The following is a 19,316-nucleotide window of genomic DNA, read 5'->3' as shown; positions in this document are numbered from 1 at the left end:
TGATCCTAACAATCCTGTACTTCGGGCACCAAGGAGGCCAAGGCTCAGGGAGGCCCAGGACTTGGCCAAGGTCACCGTAAGGGGCAGGTGACCTTAACCCGGGTTTGCTCCATTCCTGGGTAGTGCTGGCCGGCCAGCTCAATGCGGGGTGCCCAGCTTCGGACCATGCGGCTTCCAGTCTGACCCCTGGCTCCGAGGCTGTGGTGGGAAAGGGCCCCCTAGAGGCCACGGAGTGAGGGGAGGAGGCCCAGGGTGAACCTGGGAGATGGCATGAGGGCAATGCACACACATCTGTGCACATGAGGCAGGGGTGGGGGCTTGGGCGGGAGGGGCAGGCAGAACCTGTATTTTCCTTACTCCCAGCAGAGCCCCCAAGGGCCAGTGTCACTAGCAGTGATTTGAAGAGCAGGGAGTCAAGTAAGAGAAGGAAAATCTCCAGGCCAGGGCTGGCTGGGCCGGTTCTCCTGAACTTGTCAAGCACGATTATTCTCCCTGAGCCCCGGGTGGGGCTGGGACCTGGGGCCCCTGTTCTGTCATCACCCAACCAGGCTCCCCACCCTAGGGCCTCTCGATCTGCAGAAAGGCTGGTCTTGAACTCCTGAACTCTGCAATTCAGGGTGGGAATGATGCAGGGGCAGAGGGGAAGTGGGTGCAGACAAAGGTTCCCAGTCTGAGCCCTGAAAATGGAGGTCTGCTTCTGCCTCTGGCTCCTGGCCTTTCCCAGCTGCTGTGGCCTCTGGTGGCTGGAAGTTTAATCTCTTCACAGTTTGGGTCAGGGGCCCAGGCAGAGATGGGGGGGTATTTTACAATGCAAACAAAGTGAAGATACCCCCATGGGCACGGCCCCCTTTCCCCAGTGAACACACTTGGAAAGTGAGGGTCTTCTCCCCCTACCCTGCTAACTTAGCCAGTGTGCGGGGAGAGCCCAGGCGCCCACCCATCCAAGACGCCCCCTCAGGCCTGCTGCCCCGGTCGGTCTGTCCTGGGGGCATTTCTGAGATTGTTCTAAGCTCCATGATCTCAGGACCCCCCTCCCATTTCTTTCTCTTGAAAGCGAAGCTTTCCCACGGCGCTAAGGTCGGCCACTAGGACAGGAGGGCCAGAGGAAGTCCCTGGAAGCTGGACTTTTCCAAGAAGGTTCAAGTGAAGCTGCCTGGCCCAGAGCATGGCAGGGGTGGCCAGGGTACAGTGGGAGGGGGCCTGCTGTGCCCTCTCCCTGTCCCTGTGGCCCAGGAGGGGACCAGCTCCTACCTGTTGCTGCTGGAAGTGCAGCAGATCCGCGGGGCTCATCTCGCCGTTGCTGTCGCCTGCTGCTGGGTCCCTGCCTGCACCGCCTCCAGCAGTGCCCGCAGCCCCGGCGCTGCTGCCATCGGCCTGCCCGGAGAGGCTGCCCACGCCGTTCTGACCAGAGGGAGCTGACCTGATTGTCTCTGAGGCAGATTCCACCATCATGTCGCTCTAGCGGGACCTGGAGGGGGAGGAGAGACGGGGGGAGGGGCTGAGGCTCCAGACTGAATGGGCAGGGCAGGTGAGGGTTCTACCCCGGGGAAGCGACCAATGCCCCTCAACACCTCCCTAACACCACCATCCAACACCCCCACCCCAGTCCTGGGACATATTCTCCTCCTTCTCAACTTTAGGGGCTGCTCCTGGGACCCTTCTTGGGGTACAGCCTCTCCCAATGTCACCCTCCCTCTAGGCCCAGGTAAGGGGCAGCTCCCCAGACTGCAGCTGCCCCCTCCCCTAACTTTTGCTCAACTTGACTTCCAGAAGACCTCTGTAGGACAGGGGAGGAGGCCATGCCCCCCCTCCCCTCTCCAAACCTGTTCTGGCCTCTCCCTCCAGGCCAGGCTGGGGGAATGAGGGTGGGGGAGGGGAGGGGTGACAGTTCTGGAAGAATTTAAAAGCAGATGAGCTACTCACTGGGACTCACTATAAGCTCCTCCCCCTTTGGCACAAACACCTGTAATGGCCATTGTGTTTATTCCTGTAGACAGGGAGCTCCCCAGGGCAGGAGCCTCCTTATAGAGTCTCTTTCCCCAGGACACAGAGGTTCTAATCAATGTTTGCTCCACAGCAGAAATGGCTGCTATTCGCCCAGCACCTGCGGGAGCGGACACAGCCTGGTGGGGCTGTGCGGTGAGGGCAGCGTGGTCCGCCCCGCCGACCTTCCATGCTGAAGCTGGCAGCCCAGGGCCTGGCCGAGAGTAGACACTCAATGATTTATTTTTTCTTTACAAGTACCAGGAATCCCAATCACAGGAACTGTGAGAGTTATTATCATTCTAACTTGACAGATGAGAAAGCGCAGGGTCCAGAATTTGGGGATTTACAGAGGCGAAGAGTCAAGGCCTGTATCCCATACCCTCTTTCTCCCACCCAGTTCCTCCCAAGGAGAGGTGAAAACATCCCCAGGAAGAGAGGGAATGCTTAGGAGTGTCCAGGGTGGTGAGGAGGAGGAGGTCTGCGCTTCCTTCTATAACTTATGGTCCCACTGTCTCAGGGGCTTTTACACACAGCCTGTGCTAGAACGTCAGCTGCAGAGCCGTTCTCAGAGTCGGGAGGTCTCCAACTGTCCCCCAAAGTGCCTTGAGTGGCACATGGATTTCAGTGAACCAGGACATGGCTGGTATCCACCACGGACCTCCAACCCGTCTTTTTCATATGCTTTTATTGATTTTAGAGAGAGAGGAAGGGAGAGGAGAGAGAAACATTAATGTGAGAGAGAAACATCGATTGGTTGCTTCCCACACATACCCCCACCGGAAACCAAACCTGAAACGTGGGCATGTGCCCTGCCAGGGAATCGAACCGGTGACCTTTCGGTGCACAGGGCAATACTCAACCACACTGTCCAGGGCTTCCACACATGTCTTAAACTTCCTAAAACTCAGCTTCCTGACTGCAGAAGTAAATTAATCCCAGCCTCTTAGAGTCCTATAAGGAGTGTATAAAACGGCACCTACAAAACACCTAGCAGAGTAAGTTCCAATCAACTGCTTCTACGCCTGGCCCATTTGTAAGGGTGAAGACGTGAGGCTCAGAGAGGTCAAGACTTGGCCCAGGTCACACAGAAATCGAGGGACAGAAGCCATGTGAGCAGCCAGTGCGGTCTGTGGAAGCTGGCTAGGGTTCGTTCCTCCCTTCTTGGTTCTCATTGGGCCTGAGCAGACCCCACAACCACATGGTCTTCCTGACCCAAAAGGTGAACGGTGGCCTTGCAGGTAGCAGATTAGAGAAACTGCTGGAACAGACTGGATTATTGCCCTGGTTCCTCCTCAAAATGGCAGCTCCCGAGGGCCTCTCTCCTGCTCCCTAATTCCCTACTGGCACTGCGGGGAGAACTCTCTTCCCCTCACGCTGCTGGGCCACCTGCTTGTCTTCTCCCTGCTGGAAGCAGAACCAGTTCAAGTGAGGGTCTGAGGGGGCGGGGGGCGGGCTGCAGAGCTGCTGAGGGCCCACGGGGAGCCCACCAATCCACGTGAGCCACCTCGCTGCTCCGAAGGCCCCTCTCCATCTGGGACTCTGGGTGTCTCTGGCCAGGGGATCCGTGTGGCTTCCTGTGTGGAACCTGTGCTGCTGGAGTGTCCTATGTCTGTACGTCTGTCTGTCTTTCCAAGGAACATTTCTCTTGGGTGCCCCTCCCAGCTGCCACCCCACTCCTGGGCCCTGAGGAGCTGGACCAGGGGCGAGGGTGAGGATGGGGGCGATGGTTTGGAAGAGATTGAGCACTTGGTCTCAGGCCTTAATGGCCGTGTCAGCCAGAGGGCCAGTGGCTGCCAAATGATGGATGGGGTGGGCGCCGTCCTCCACCCGCCAGAGCACAGGGCTCCAGCCCCCCTTCCCCAACCACCCACCCCGATCCCTCTCAGCAGCCTACAGAGCACCTTCCCCCACTCTGGCCTGGGCCCCAGCTACATGAGGGGGATGGGGAGACAGCCGGGGCCCACTCTAGTCTCCCTCTCCCTCAACACTGGCCCTGCTAGGGGTGGAGAGCAGCTGCCAGCCCTGATTCCAAGTCTAGCTTCTCTGAGATCTGAGAACGCCTGGGCCCCAAGGGACAAAGACCAGAGCCTCAGGGGTGTGTGCGCACAGGAGAAAGGAAAGAGAATCCAGCAGTTACTTTCCTGGGGTAAGAATGAGTGCCCCACCTTCCAACACACACACACCATAAAGTTGTGGATCAGACAGCAAGTTTGGAGAAAGGAAGGAGAATCCAAACAGAGGTGTCCCTTTTCAGTTTTTTTTTTTTTTTTTTTTAATGGGGGGAACATAGAGACACCCAGTGAACAACATAATTGCTGCAATGTGGCATGTAATAATAGCTATTCAAGGGCTTATCATTCATATTAAACAGGGTGAAGCAAGCCTCTCATTTGCATGCTTGAGATTATATGCATTTGAAAAGTCATTTCCGCAGGGTGTATGAATGGCATTAATTCCCACGTGGCACACTCTGCCCCTCCTGGGAACTTCACCTCCTTCCACGCTTCTGCCAGGCCACCAACACCCACTAAAACCTGCACGGCCGTGCTCCCAGGCGCTCTGCGGGCCCTCACCTCTGCCTGGGACACCTGTCCTCTGAGGATGAGCGCACCAGTGGCCTCATGCCTCCTGCTCACTTCTCCACAGGGTGTTGCAATAGCACTGGGGTGTTCCCTACACAGTGGGTGAGCAGGCTCTGGGTGCCTGTTAGGGTTGGGATGGGGTGGAGTCCTGGAGATAGGCCTTGATATCAGTGCCCTGTAACGACAAGGGTTTGCAGTGTAGCGGAAGAAGCTGGTGTCCGTGAGAACCTGGACCCTTGGCTAGAGGGGAAGGCAGGGGCCTGGGCGTCAGAGAGCCTGAGTTCAGTCACAGCTAGCTGTGAATACTTTGTCTTCCTCCTTCTCTGGGCCTCAACTTCCCATCTCTGCATGGAGAGGTGATCTTAAAGGTCTATTATGACTTGGAAGCTCCAGGAATCAAATTCTCTGGTCCAGCATGTGCACACGAAGTCACACTGTTGTAGTAGCTGGAAGGAGCCAATAAGGGTCCATTTGAGTCGCAGCTGTGGTCCCTTTCCCAAAAGGCTCCACCCAATGTAGACTTGAACTTCCTGCTCAGGTGCTGGGGGGTGGCGGAAGCCCTCCAACAGCCCCCTCCTTCCTTCCCTCTGCCCTTCCACCTCTTTCCATATGCTCCTCCCCAGTCACCTATTTGCTCAGCAAAGAGCAGCTGCACACCCACAGAAGAGAAGGAGAAAAGCTCTGGAAATTAGACAACCTGGTGTCTAGGGCCAGCTGGGGGACCTTGGACCAGTCACTGTCCTTTGCCCAAGTTAATGGGTTGTTCATTCTTCCTTTATACAACATGTGTGAGGGGGTGGGGGTGATTAGAAGGTCTTTCTAGGGGTCAGTAAATTGAGGCCCTCACCCCAGCCTTCCCAGGTCCCTCTGCTACCATGTGTTGGGGTGTATGTGTGTGTGTGTGTGGGGGGAGCAGGAGCAACTGCAGAGGAGTTATTTTAGGGGATCTAGGATTTCTGTCTGGGGCTCTGATCCTGCCCTGAGGCAGGTTCTAGTCTCCCATTTCTCAGGGTTCCCCTTAGGGACACAGGGCACCTCAGAGCCCTGGGCCTAGCCCGAAGCTCCTGCAGACGCCCCCACCTTCGGAAGGAAGGAAGCTGGGTCAAAGCCGCAGCCGCCTCTTCCGCTCTGGGGGAGTCTGCGGGCCACTGGGGGCTCCCACTTCCCCAGAGGCTCCTGGCCCTTCTAAGAACCCTGTTGGGCTCGCAGTAAGGGACGCCTCGGAACTCCTCCGGGTCCGCCTTGTCCCCTCCCTGTCCGGAAGTGACGAGTTCCACCCACCTTGGGACCAACGGGAGGACCCAAGGGCCAGGGTGCTTTCGGGGGAGGGGAAAAAGGCTGGGGAGTCCTACACGTGGAAAAAACCTTTGTGCCTTTTCCGCGGGCCCATATGGTGTAAGAGAGTATTAATTACCGTAGCTTTTTAATTAACAATCGCTTAATCTGAGCCGTAACATTTGCCACGACACCCTGCGCCTCGCCGCGAACCCGCGCCGCCCGCCCTGCCAACTCATCAATTAATTTTTATTGACGTTTTCTTCCCCAAACAGGCACAATACCAGGGTTTTCCAATTAACACCTCCGCGATCTCTAATTAGTGCAATTAACAGACTGATGGATGCCCGGAGTTTACCCGCGAAGGAGGGCGGAGAGGAAGGGGCGGGGCGGCCCGCGCGCTCTCGGCGCGAGGCGGCCGGGCGCGCACGTGCCTGCGCGCAGCTGGAGGGGCGCACTCCCAGTTCTTCGCGCAGCCTGGAGGGTGAGGGTGTAACCGCGGGCACCCTGTACCCAGAGCAGTGGTGGTGGTTTGAGCTGAAAGCAGGAGACAGTGTTCCCAGCCCTCCGGAAACCTGGAATCTAGTGGTGGGGCCAGCTGAAAGCCTGAGACTAGAAGTTGGAAAACCTGGCATCCAGCCCCACTTTATCACCAACTTGCTGGGTGACTTGGGCCAAGTTAACTCCCCCTTTGTCTCCTCTGGATATTGGGGAAAACCTGACGAGATGTAGCTATTTATAATGTATACTCCTATCAACTTCCAAAAAAAGATTGGGCAGCAGACTGCCATAAAAGACAGATAGGGATTCTTAAAATATATTATCACGGGGTGGAGGGAAGGGAGAACAAATGGACTAAAACCTTAAGCCAGAGAATGTCAAACTTGAGCACATCAGATTCACCTTGGAGTTCTTTTCAAAGTAGACTGCTGGGCCCCAGACCTGGAGTTTCTGATTCAATAGGTCTGGAGTGGCCCTGAGAACTGTCATTTTAAAAAAGTTCCCAGATGACGGTGCTGCTGCTTGCCCAAGGCAACAGGGCTCCAAGACCAGAACTGACTGGTTAGGAGCCTCCTGGTGGCCAAAACCAGATGATCCATCTCCAAGGCCACTCCATTCCATAATGGATTGAGTGCCTAATTAAGCCTAACTCTGAGGATCTACCTACAGGAAACTGAGAAGGGACTCCTGCCCAACACAGGCTTACAAAACTCAAAGAAGCCAGTGCAGCCCTGGCCAGGTGGCTCAGCTGGTTAGAGTGTTTCCCGTTATGCCAAGGTAGCGGGTTTAATCCCTGGTCAGGGCACATATAAGAATCAACCAATGAATGCATAAATAAGTGGAATAACAAATTCATGTCCCGTCTCCCCCCAAATCAATTTTTTAAAAAAGCCAGTCCACTAGTGTCCTAAATGCTTTGAGGGCAACTGGCAATAATGAAGGTCCTATTTCCCCTCCTTTTTTTTCTGAGTAAATCTAGCATTTGTCTTTTTGAAAGTGTAGCCACTAGTAGAACCTGGGCTGTGGACAAAGTCATTCTTCTCTCTCCTCCAATGGCTGGCCAGGAGCATATTACACCAGCAACGACCCTTCATTCATTGGTTCAACAAATCTTTAGGCACCTACCATGTGTATGCAGAACTGAACAGACAGGACATAGGCCCTATGCTCCTGAAGCTTATGCTTCCATGGGGGAGAGGACAGATGACAAATAAGGACACCAATAAATAGATAAGCTCAAGTGAAGTAAATTCTATCAAATGTGAGTACAGAGAATAAAGAGAGGGTTCTAATTTAAATGGAGGGGGTAGGGCAGGCCTTCTTTTGGAGGAAATAGCATTTATGTTTGGAAATGAAGGGTAAGAAGGCATTGGCCAGGCAAAGTGACCACTGAATGCAGAGGAAACAGCATATGCAAACACCCTTACGTTACAAGAGATTGCCAGTTTCAAGACTTTCAGGGCACACATGTGAGTACCACACAGAACAAAGCATGAATTTGCCATATGTTTTCTTTCTCTTGTCCTTTCTTTCTAGCTATCCTGCAGTCAGATCTTACTTGTGTCAGGGGACATAAAGCAGAGGAATTTTCAGACCAATAAGCACTGATGTTACAAGCAACTGAAGGATGCCTCCCAATATGTAATTCAAAGGCCCAGGGACCCCCATTCAGCTCAGGCCCCAAAGGCCCACAGGTTTCAGGATGCCAGGGGAGGGGAAGGCTCAGGCAGTAGCCTCTCTTGGCCTTGGCCTTCTTTGGCCGGCCACTCATCTGCCATCCTACCTGCTGGCCCTTCTCTGGTCTCCAATTACCTTAGTAAGAGCATTTGAGCAGAGAGGTGGCCAGTCTGAGCCTTGGGTTCCTTATTTGTCACCTGGAGCTAATACCAATAAACCTTCCTTTCAGGGTTGCTGTGGTATCAAGGTGTTCAGGGTAGAGTAGTTAGCATAATTATGGGGGCTCAGAAGATCCTGCTACACCCCAACGCTGAGCGGGCTACGGTTTCAAAACTGACCCCAGCCCTTAGTTCGAGACTTGAGGAAAAGGAAGCAGGACCCAAGGGTCAGAATGTCTCTACAGCTCCAAAATGGGACCCCAAACCAGAGCAGGGTCAAAAGTCACACGACTGCTGGGATCTCTGAGCAGGACAGTGGCATCTCTCCCCAAGCAGATGGGGCTCCGAGTTCCAGAAGACGCTTAATCCCTCTCCAACCCTGGCTTCTTTGGTACTTTGGGACTCTCCCTCATGGGGGTCGGAGGTTAGCACCCTAAGCTTCCTCTCTACTTCCACTTCTGGCTGGCATTCTCCCTAAATGACACCCTGGGAGCTACCTGTCCCAACTCTAAGGACCACCTAAGGCCTCTTAGCACAAAATGTCAGGGCCTGAGGAGCTTTGTGCAGGGTGAGGACAGCCTCTCCAAAAGGTGGCAACTAGCCCAGCAGATGTGGCTCAGTGGATTGAGCATCCTCCCATAGACTGAGAGGTCCCAGTTCGATACCCAGTCAGGGCGCATGCCCAGGTTGTAGGCTTGATCCCCAGTGGGGGTGTGCAGGAGGCAGCAGACTGCTATTTCTCTCTCAAGTCGATGTTTCTATCTCTCCCTAAAAAAATCAATAAAAACATCAAAAAAATTTTTTTTTCCTTCATTGATTTTTAGAGAGAGAGGAAAGGGGGGGAGAGTGAGAGAGAGAGAGAGACAGAAACATTGATAAGAGAGAACATCGACTGGCTGCCTCCCGCATGCCCCCCACCGGGGATTTGGCCCACAACCTGGGCATGTGCCCCAACCAGGAATCGAACCGGCAGCCTTTTGGTGCATGGGTCAGTGTTCAACCACTGAGTGACACCAGTCAAGCAAAAAAACCATATTTTTAATTAAAAAAAAAAAAAAAAAAAGGTAACAACGAGCCAGATTTGGAAGATGGGCCACTATCCTGTGCTGTCTGTTCCAAGTTCTCTCCCAAGTTTCAACTAAGTATTTTCTAATCATAAAAGTAAAAAACATCTTGGTAGAAATTTTTGAAGGAAAAAAAAAGAAAAAATAGTTAGTACCCATAATTCTACCACCCAGGGAGCTGGCCCGTGGACCCGCCCCTTCCAGTCAGTCCACTTTCACTCTCTTTGGGCATATAAACATTTAAAAAGTGAAACTGGGGTCATAATCTGTACGTGGTTTGAATTTTCCTATTTTTCCACTCACCACTTACTATCATAACCATTTCCACATGACATCAAATATTTTAAGCAACAGTTTTTAGTGGTCACATCGTTGCTCGAATGGGCTGCATGGTCCAGAATCTACTTAGCCAATCCCCGGGAGCTGGACATCCAGACTGATACCTGCTTTTTTACTATGACTCTGCAATAAACATCCTTAGGCGAACAGAACATGCTACGTTTCTGACTGTTTACTTAGCGCATGTGTTTGGAAGGCAGAACTGCATATTTTTAAGGCCCTTGATACATTTATTCCCTAATTGATGTCATAAAATTTGTACCAATTTTGCCCTCCCTTCAGCAAGGTGCCAGGTCCCAGAAGACTCACAAGCCACTCAGCCATTTATTTATTTATTGGTACATGCCCCTAGTGGGAACCGAACCCGGAACTCTCTGATCCACAGGCCGACGCTCAACCACTGAGCCAAACTGGCCAGGGGTCAGCCTTTTCGATTTTCCTCCATTCTCATCTCCTTCAGAAGGTTCTCAGATCCTGCGTAAGGCACTCAAAATCCAAAATGCTCCCACCAGGCCCTAGCAAGGTGGCCTCCTCAATACTCCTTCCTAGTACAATGACCAAAAGGAAAAATTAACAATAAGAAAAAAAAGAAAAAGAACCAAAGATCCCACTCCATCTCATTAAGAAAGTAAACATAAGAGCCATCTAAGTGTCTAATTAAGCTTCTAATTAGTCCCTGCTTGTTACTAATGCAAATTAGATTACTCCGCTTAACTACAGCATGTCCACAACACCCTTGTTAATTGCGGCCTTTTGAAATTAAATTACTCCCTAATTAGCATATCAAAGCCATTGATTCGGAGCTGGGAAAGATGAGGGCAAGAGGAGCCGAATGCCAAGTTTGGTTAATCAGAGATGGCTAATTAAATAGTGACGTCTTTTGTGGGGGGCCTGCTGGTTAAAGGATGGGGGTTACTCACCCATGGCTTCAGTAGCCATCTGGAGCCTGGTTCTGATAGTACCCTTGGCACCAGGGGGCTTCTCTGGACACAGGAGGGACTCCAGCCAGCCTGGGCCAGATCACTGGGACTGGCCCTCCCTGGGGCTCTGCCTTGGCTGCTCTGCCCAGCCTGCTGGACATGCCTGAGCCCTTCCCTTTGTCTCCAAAATGCTGTCTAGGTGCGGCTTTCACAGGGGTCTTGGGTACTAACTTAGGGGAATCCAAAACACATCCATATTGGAATATGTAAGCTGCAGCATCCTTCATCATGTCTCCCTGTTCCAGAAAGATGACTTCTGCCCAGTTCTTCCCTAGTCCCAGGCCGTGATTCTATTCTTAGAAGAAAGCCCCCAGCCCTGACCAACAACAAAAAGTATGTAAGTTTGGGGGCAGGCTAGAGGGGTTGACTTGGGCAGTGATGGGCTGGTTTCAGCTTGGAACAGGCCCCTCAAGACAGAGAACCCTATAATTCTCTCTACGGTAAAAAGAAGGAAAAACAACCATAGACCTTAAGAAGCTGTGTGAGAATCAGACTGGGTCAGGGGACATCCTTAAAGGTCTTCTCTGAGCCCTTGCACAGACCCCCACATAGGACAAGTAAAATATCCACGTCAGAATTACTAACCAAAATGCCCCCAGGAGCTAGGCTGGTCACCTAGAAGGCCGAGAGAGGTGTGTGTGTGTGTGTGTGGGGGGGGTTGGGGGGCACACAGTCTCAGTCTATCCTTAACCACACCAAAATGTAGGCTTAGTGTTGGCAGTGTTTGGGTTTTTTAAAAGGAGCCAGGTGGGGATATTTACGTGAAATTTATCATGATAGTAAAGTTTGTGTGGGTCAACAAAAACTCATAAGGGGTGAATTTAGTCAACTTGTGACCTCAGCCTTTATGGCCAGCATTCCAGAGGGGCAGGTTCCAGTTAGCTGTGTGACCCTGGACAAGTTATACCACCTCTTTCGGCCTGGGTTCTTCACCTGTTAAATGAGAGTAATAAACATCACTATAAGAACAAGGAGGTATGTGAACTGGCAAAACACAGTTCCTCATTCAGGGTCTGGTGACCACCTACGTCTACTCTATACCTGCCACAATCTCCTCCCAGATCGAAATGTCTTCTAGAACCTTCCTCCTCCATCTCCCATGCAGGAGGCAAAGTCTGGGCTCCCAAGTGTCCTCTGAAATGCTGAGGGCCCATTTCTGCAGATGCCTGACCTGGTTACAAGGTAGCTAGGAGGTACCACACATTTGTGCCCTCTCCCTGACATTTGACGGATTAGCCCTGGCAGGGGCAAGAGCTCCTAAATGCTTCTTCTAAAAAAAAAAGAGAACTTTCACAAAATCCTGAGGGTTGACAGGTCCCTAGCCTGGTCCTTCAGTGTCCCCCTTTCCAAACCAGGGTGTGTGTGTGTGAAGAGGGAGGCTCTATGAAGTCTGTCCCCAGGCCTCCCTCCTCCAGTCCTGCTCTCCAAGTTTCTCACCAGCAGCCCCTGTGGCTCACAGGGTCAGGGTCAGGGCCAAATTCCCCAAGGGTGAGGTTTTGTTGATTTAAGGAAGGATCAAACAGGGCCCAGAGGAGAAGGGGGCCCCCACAGCTCAGAAAGGGTGAATTCCAGGTAGTGCCCAGCCCATGGGTCTCATCCCAGCCAGTTGGGAAAAGGGGCCCGTAGCAGTGGATTTATATTAGAAAATATGTAAAATTAAAAGCAAGGCGGAAAAAGAGAAGTGGGGAGGGGCGAGGCTGTCCTGGCGTGAGGGACAGGGCTGAACAGCGGCACACAAGGGCCCAGGCGAAGCCGCCTGGCTGGGCTCTCTCTCTCCCAAAGAGATTCAATTAATTGATAACAAGCAGCATCAAATTAATTTCTGGAGGATGTGAGATTCTGATGAAGGGAAATCTCTTCGATGGGGATCGGGCGGGAGGGGTCAGGTAGCGCCCCTTTAATCAGGCTTCGCCGCCTAATTGGGAAGGAGGAGACTTGTGTGGGCCGAGGGGTCACCCTACCGGTGCCCCTTCGGGTGAGACCTCGGAGGCGGAGGGCCCCGGACACGGTGGAACAAAGGGGAGGTGCGCAGGGACCTCCGGGTCTCCGCTGCCAGAGCCCAACCCTCGCGCGAAGGAGGCCAGGGAAGGGATGGCGGCTGCTCCTTCACCAAGTGCACAGCGAGGGAAGACGAGTCCCGGGGAGAAGCCGGTCATGCCTAAGGTCGCAGGGGGAATGAGGAAGTTGGACCAGGCGCTGTGGCCCTCACCAGCGAGTCCCAGACCGGAAACCCAGACACCCGCGAAGTTATCCCCGAGCACGAGGAGGGCAGCACACCACGCAGGAGACCTTCCATGTGGCTGAAAGGCAGAGGCCACGCAGTCCGAACCGCCCCTCTTCCAGCGGTCCCCGGGCCCACGGCAATGGGCAGAGCCGGTCCGTGACCGCATTTTCTCACCGCAGCCGGGACCCAGGTGCCAGAGATCCAGGAGCGTCCTGCCAGCCGTACTGACGCGCCCGCAGAGGCGCAGGGAAATGCTGGCCGGGCTAGCAACCCAGAGCCGGTGAGCTCAGCGGGGGGAGAGCCGGTAGCCCTGGCTCTGCCGGGAATCCAGACGCTTTCTGGAGGGACTCTCCGGTGTGGACTGACCCCGCACCCTCAACCCCGCCGGCCACCTTCCGACTGCCATCGAGCGATGACTCCCCCCGAGATGCGCAAGCCTCTGGAACCAAGGGAGGGCGACGCTCAGCGCTGGGCTCCCCAAGCGCTCACGGCGGCGCCACCGCCTCGGTCTCCTGCAAATCCCGACATTCCCATCTCTCCCCAGGTTCTCCCCAGCCCAAGCGCACTCCCTCCAGGTGCGGGTGCACATCTGCCCGAGGAGTCCCGGAAGAAAGGGAGTACACCGCCGCCTCTTTCAGACCAACTTCTTTAGGCCTGGGTCTCCTGAAGTGTGGGCTCCGCTGGGGAATCTCCCGGTTGAGGAAACAAGAACAGAAGCCCCCGCACCTGCCAGTGGCCCTTCACACGGCCCAGCACCCCCCTGAGGGCTCTTCAGGGGCCAGAGTAGGTGTCCCGGCTGGGGAGAGTCAGGACCAGAGCCTGCCTCCAGCCTCCGAAAGAAGCAGAGCTGGGACACCTGCTCCATTTCTAATTCTCCAAGTTTTAGCCAGCCACCTCTTAGTAAACCTCTTCCCCCAGACCCTCCTGGGGCCACTGCACACACCAGGCTCCAGTGTTCGTGGAATGAAGAAGCGAAGTTCCTGTCTTCATTCCCCTGCCATCAGCTCAGCCGCACTTGTCCCTCCTTCACTGTGGTGGGAACTCTGAGTAACTTCTGCCTGTTCACCCTACCTACCTTGAACAAATGCCAGGGGGTCACTATGCTACACACTCCCCTTTGTTACTGTCTGAGGAAAACTCACCTTCTCCCCCCACCCCACCTGCCTTGGCAAGTGGGAGAGAAAATACCATTTACCCCTGTCCTGCGTGACCAGTGGTCTCGGTCACCCTCAGGTCCCAGCTTGGGAAGCTCCTGCTGGGCAGAGGATGGAGTCCAGAGAGTAGGCAGAGCTGCTGGAATTGGGGGCACAGGTCACATGGCTACGGCCAGGGCTGGGGAGGGGAAAGACAAGGCTGCACTACAGCGAGGGACAGCCCAGCAAAGGCAAAGATGCCATGGAGGGTTAGCAGGGAGTCCCGGGATAGGCGGCAAGGAGAGGGCGGGCACCAGCCAGGCCCAGGCCAGGATGGTTCCCTTGAGGCACCAAAAGCTTTGACTCCATGGCCCAGCCCCCTCGGCTCTTTCCAAATATGCACCTTTTGTGCTAAGAGCGCTCGATTTCTAGCTCAGGTGTGCTGGAGTCCAGGTGCCACGTGGGGCCACGTGGGGCCCGCTCAGCGCCATCCACTGCATCACTACTGCATGGCAAGCCACGAAGTTCAGAGTAAAGGAGTTTCCTGCTCTGATCCCAACATGATGGGACTGGCAGCAGGGAAGAGGTGTGTGCTTCCCTTTCCCTAGAGAATCCAAGAAGGTAATGCTGAGCGAGCCAGCAACTTCAAGTTCAAGGGAAGTTTCTTAAAAACAAAAAAAAAAAATTTTTTATTGATTTTAGAGAGAGAGGAAGGGAGAAAGAGATAGAAACATCGATGAGAGAGAACATCAATTGGCTGCCTCCTGCATGCCCCCCACTGGGAATATGGCCCACAACCTGGGCATGTGCCCTGACTGGAATCAAACCAGCAGCGACCTCTTGGTGCATGGGTCGATGCTCAACCACTGAGCCACACCGGCTGGGCTCAAGAGAAGTTTCTTTTTGCTCTTTCCATTCAAGGGTAGGTACCACATTGATCTGAGACTGCCTGTCAGACTTATATTCCATGAGGTTGCGAAGCTAGGGTTTCAAACCATAGAAGTCTCTCTTTTTTTTGAGAAGTGGTACTGCCAGCCATTTTTCCTCCTCTGTGTTCTGGGGAATTACCCCTCCCATTTTTATTTGTCTCCTCGAGCATCTTAGGAGGCCAGGGAGAGAGGGGACAACTGTACATTCCAGGGTCATGGCCAGAGGGGTGGTCCATGTCTGAGCTTGTGAAGGAAGGAGGGGAAAGTTGGCAGGTCCTCCGTACCCTTTCTCCTTCCTCTCCAGCCTTACTGGTTACACGGAGTTAAGAGCCCCACACTTTAGCCCCTGCTCTAACGCTAACTAGCTGTGCAACTTCAGTCAAGTTGCTTCTTCTCTCTGGGCTCCATCTCCCCACTCTGTAAAAAGGATAGTACGCAAGCATTTCCAGTATTCAGTCCATCGTGTGGCCTGGCAATGCGGAGAGTCTAACAATAAAAGCCCTGCCCTGGTCAGCACTACAGTGTGCCAGGCACTGTGCTAGGTGGTTTACGCCTGCTCTCATTCAACTCCCAGACGGCCTGTAAGTGGGAATTATTGACCTACTTCACACATAAGAAAACTGAGGCTCCAAGAACTTGATTAAGTTTCCCAGAGTCCCATCACTACTGGCAAGTTCCAAAGTCTTCTCACTCTGACCCATGCTCTGCCCTGGGTCCCAGAGTTCTGGAACCGAGCGGGAGGAAGGCATTTCAGCCAACGGAGTCTCGGAATCCTGTCACAAATGGGACCTGCCAGGCCGCGATCTGGGACCCTGGGAGAGCTGTAAGATCATGGGGGGAAACTATGCCCTGCTCCCTCGATGGAAGAAATTATTACTTTGTATTTGGGGCTATTAGAAAAGTAAATACATTGTGCTTGCTTGGGATAGGGGTGGAGGGGCTTGCATTTCCTCGGGAGAGACAGAAATCCCACGAAGGGAGTGGAGTGGCATGAGGTCAGGGTGCAGGTAAGGAGAGTGCGGCTGCAGGTGTGGCAGAGCAGGGAAGCCTTCTTGGGGGGGACGACCATTCCCTTCCCTTGCACCTCACACCTATCTTCTAAAACAGACACCCTGCCCCCCCCCCCCAAGTGGTATCTGTCTTTCCTACCCTGACAATGTACAAGGTCCAGAGAGCAGACCCCAGCCTTCCCTGCTTGGGCAATCCAGTGCCCAGCCTGGTACCTGCCTAGACAGAGTAGGGGCTCAGCAAACATTTAGGGAATTACTGGATCAAAGGAAGCCCCCCCAAGTCCCCCTGCTTTCCTACCCCCCTGAGGAAGAGGTGTGTTTGGAGTAGGGGCCCAGCAGGATATGCACATTCCTGGCAAGAAGGGACCTACCTGCCAGCAGCCAGAAAGGAAGTTTCTGGCCACAGGCTGAGGAAAGGGGGTGGGGTGGAGGTGTCTAGGTGTAAGAAGGGCACCTACACAGAAAATAAACAGGGGCAGGTCCTTTCGCAAGCTGGGCCCAGCCTGCCCTGCCCGGGCATTCCCCAGCATTGCTATCAGGCCTCTCTCTCTCCAGAGCTCAGGGGTTCCCCAACTCTATAACTCCTGGGAAGCCTGCCCAGGATTGAGAGGACAGAAAACCCCACCCAGGGGCCCAGCGCTCGGTGCCAGGAGAGAAGCTTCCCATGGTCTCCCACAACTGAGCGCCAAGGCCAGGGTCAGGGTAGGGTATCGATGGGTCGGCCTCCAGAAGGAGATTCAGACCTTGGTGGGGTCCTGGAGGTGTGTGGGGGAGAGGGCACCCATAGTGCCGCTTCCTGCCCATGCCCCCTAGCCCCACTGAGGAGAGTGGGAGCAACACCCAGATGGGGAGCCTCCTCCCCACAGCCCTGCTTTGGGGCCGCTTACGGTGCGGGTGCGGGTTCGGGGTGAGCTGTTCAAGTGCTCTCAGCAGTCCTCAGCCCTCCCAGCCTGCCAGGTGACAAAGAGCCCCAGAACCGCGCAAGACAAAGTTTATCAAATTTAAAACAAAAAACAAACAAACAAAAAGGCACAAGCCTACAGACTTCCCCTTCCTGGCAGTGGTCAGGGTTGGGCAGGGGTTGTCTGAGGCAAGTGGCTCCCCTTCCCCCAGCTGGGTTGGAACAGCCCAGCCTTCTGCCCTTTGGGGCCCCTACACCCACCAGATGGCTCAAGAGGAAAGTCAGGGGCTTGAAGTGCCCAGCATCCACAGGGCTCAGCCCCCATTCTCTAAGGAAAGGGAGTTTCTAGGTTCAAATTCTCAGTGTGGTGGTCTCCATTACCGAGTTCTGTGGGACTGGTTAGATCCTCCAGAGGCTACAGGCCCCACAGACCACCCCACTGCTCCTTCTTTCTGTGTGGGAGAGGCGGGCACTGGGCCTAGCCTCCGGCTCCAGCCTTAGTTACCCCTCAAGCTTGGCTCCCATGGCCCTCAATCCCAGACCCCAACACAGTTCACTGTGGGACAATCCAGGCTGGGGCTTTAAAACATGGTATGAAGATGCTGAAGTCCAAGTAAAAACCCGCATTGGCCAAAATGCTCCTGGGCTTTCTTAGGAACTGTGGGGAGGACAGCTTCAGACTCAGAGTTGCTCCTCCCTCCACCCCCCAATCCAGCTCCAGGTTCCGAGGTCAACCTGCAGGGAGACCAAGAGCTGAGGTCCCGACACACGGTGATCTCCAGGTGTCTTAAACCCCAGGCGCCCGCTGAAAGAGGGAGGAAATCGGCCAAGCCGGGGTTGGAAGAAAGAAAGGGGTGCAGAGGGAGAAGCCAGGTGCTCGGTGAGCTTGGGGTCTCCGAGATTCCATATCCTCTTCTTCCAACCTCATCTAGAGTCTGAGTGGGATGCCAGTGTGTTCACAAGGTCGCCCCAGTTGGAGAGCAGGGATCTGCAGCCCTTAGGGCCGCTGCCTCAGAATCCGCTTCCCGCGAAATCACACGGTCCTTTGCCTGGGAGGCCGGGACCCCATGTCGCTCAGGGCACCCCAGCTTCTAGAGCCCCAGGCTGTGCCGGGGCTCAGACCAAGTCAGTTTGTTTGGTGTTGGTGGGGAGCGCAAGGTTGAAGTGGGGGGGGGACCACGGGTCAAAGAGAGGTGTCTGGGGGAGGGGTCTGTCCAAAGGACATACTAGAGTCTTTAGTCTGTGGGAGGGTCCCGCTGGTCACTGCGGGGCACTTTCCATGTAGCCTCTGAACTCTGCTGCCGCCCCCCCCTTACACGGTGAGACGGGGGCTCTCCTCAAATGGGCGACTAAAGGTATCGGCCAGGTCGGTCCCTCTCTCCAGCACGAGCGCACAAAATCACAGGGGCCGGTTCCAAACGCTCTCAAGTCCCCCAGAAGTTTTCCGCTCTGTCTGTGAGCTGACCGAGCGATGGGGTAAGAGATCGACTGGCCCCGGGACCTCCCAGGTGCGACCCCAGCAAAACGAGTCTTCCTCTGCACCCGAGGCAACGCGGCGACTGGGACCCTGGCCCCCATCTGCCTCGGCGAGTCTAGGGAGTCCTGGACGGACTGGGGCTGGGGAAACTCACTCCCTCACTTCCCTCCCCAGCTCAGGAAAGTCGGGGCCGGGAAGTATTCTTTGTCTGACTCGGGCCGGGCGGGGGTGTCGCGCCCCCTTACACCCCATTCCCAGCGGTCAGGCCGGGAGGGGGCGGAGCCCGGATTCTTGGGGAAGGGCGGGCCTCGGTAGCCTTTCCAGCCCCCACTCCTGCCGACCTCCGGCTGCCCCCCCCGCGGCCGCCGCGCCGGAGCCCCCACCTGTTCCCAACGCAGCTTGGGGCCGCCACGGCCCGGCCCCGGGCGGGGTGTCGCGCGGCGCCGGTTCAGGGCGCAGCAGCCGGCCCTGGCTGGAACAAAGTGTGCCGGCCTGGGCCCGGCTCCTCCCGGCGCGGCTCCGGCGGGCAGTTTGCAAACACAAAGTGAGCCAGGGAACGGGCGAGAGAGTGCGCGAGCTCGGGAGTTGGTCTGGTCGCCGGCCCAGCCCCCACCCTCGTCCCCAGGCTCGGCCCGCCACCTACCTGTCCGGCCCGGCCGCTCCGTGCGGGCTCCGGCCCGTCAGCCCGCGCGGGGCATGGGGCTCGCTCGGGTCGCAGCCCGGGCCCGCCGCCGCCCGCTGGGGCTGCCCCTCCGCGCCGCCCAGCGCCGCGCAGCTCCGGGGCGTCCTCCCTCCTCGCCGCGCCTGCCGCCGCGCGCCCTAGCCCCGCCGGGGCATCGCACTTTGTGGGCAGCTCGGCTCGCTCAGGCTGTGCTCCTCCTTCCCGGTCCTCCCGCGACGCTGGTTCGCTCGCTCCGGCTCCGGGGCTCCGGGACCCCGGCGTCCCCGCCCCCGGCCCAGCCCTGGTTCCGGCCCGGGCTCCTCCCCGCCGCGCTGCCGCCGCCTGCGCCGCGCCCTCCTCGCAGGATGGGGGCTCCGTCCCGGCCACCGGTCGCACTGTCCGGTCCGCAGGGGCGACCG

General features: G+C 55.6%; 1 protein-coding gene across 2 annotated transcripts in view; it reads right to left on the bottom strand.

Annotated features, from left to right (window-relative positions):
• Window positions 1–18,926, bottom strand: part of FOXP4 (forkhead box P4) — a 50,505-nt gene extending 31,579 nt beyond the window's left edge. Inside the window, exons 1-2 of one of the 2 annotated variants that reach the window (XM_036249037.1) lie at window positions 18,880–18,926; window positions 1,252–1,468 (exon numbers count right to left, since the gene is read on the bottom strand). In XM_036249037.1, coding sequence (XP_036104930.1) covers window positions 1,252–1,452 — 201 coding nt within the window. In that variant the 5' untranslated portion in view covers window positions 1,453–1,468; window positions 18,880–18,926. Of the gene's footprint in view, window positions 1–1,251; window positions 1,469–4,559; window positions 4,865–18,879 lie in introns of those variants that run through there. The other variant, XM_036249036.1, reaches the window with a different exon arrangement.
• Window positions 18,927–19,316: the final 390 nt, after the last annotated feature.

Source organism: Molossus molossus, unplaced genomic scaffold (genome assembly GCF_014108415.1).
Source record: "Molossus molossus isolate mMolMol1 unplaced genomic scaffold, mMolMol1.p scaffold_m16_p_8, whole genome shotgun sequence".
In the NCBI taxonomy this organism is placed as follows: Eukaryota; Metazoa; Chordata; class Mammalia; order Chiroptera; family Molossidae; genus Molossus; species Molossus molossus.
Note: the sequence above shows the minus strand (reverse complement) of the source record. Positions and strands in the feature narration are given on the sequence as shown.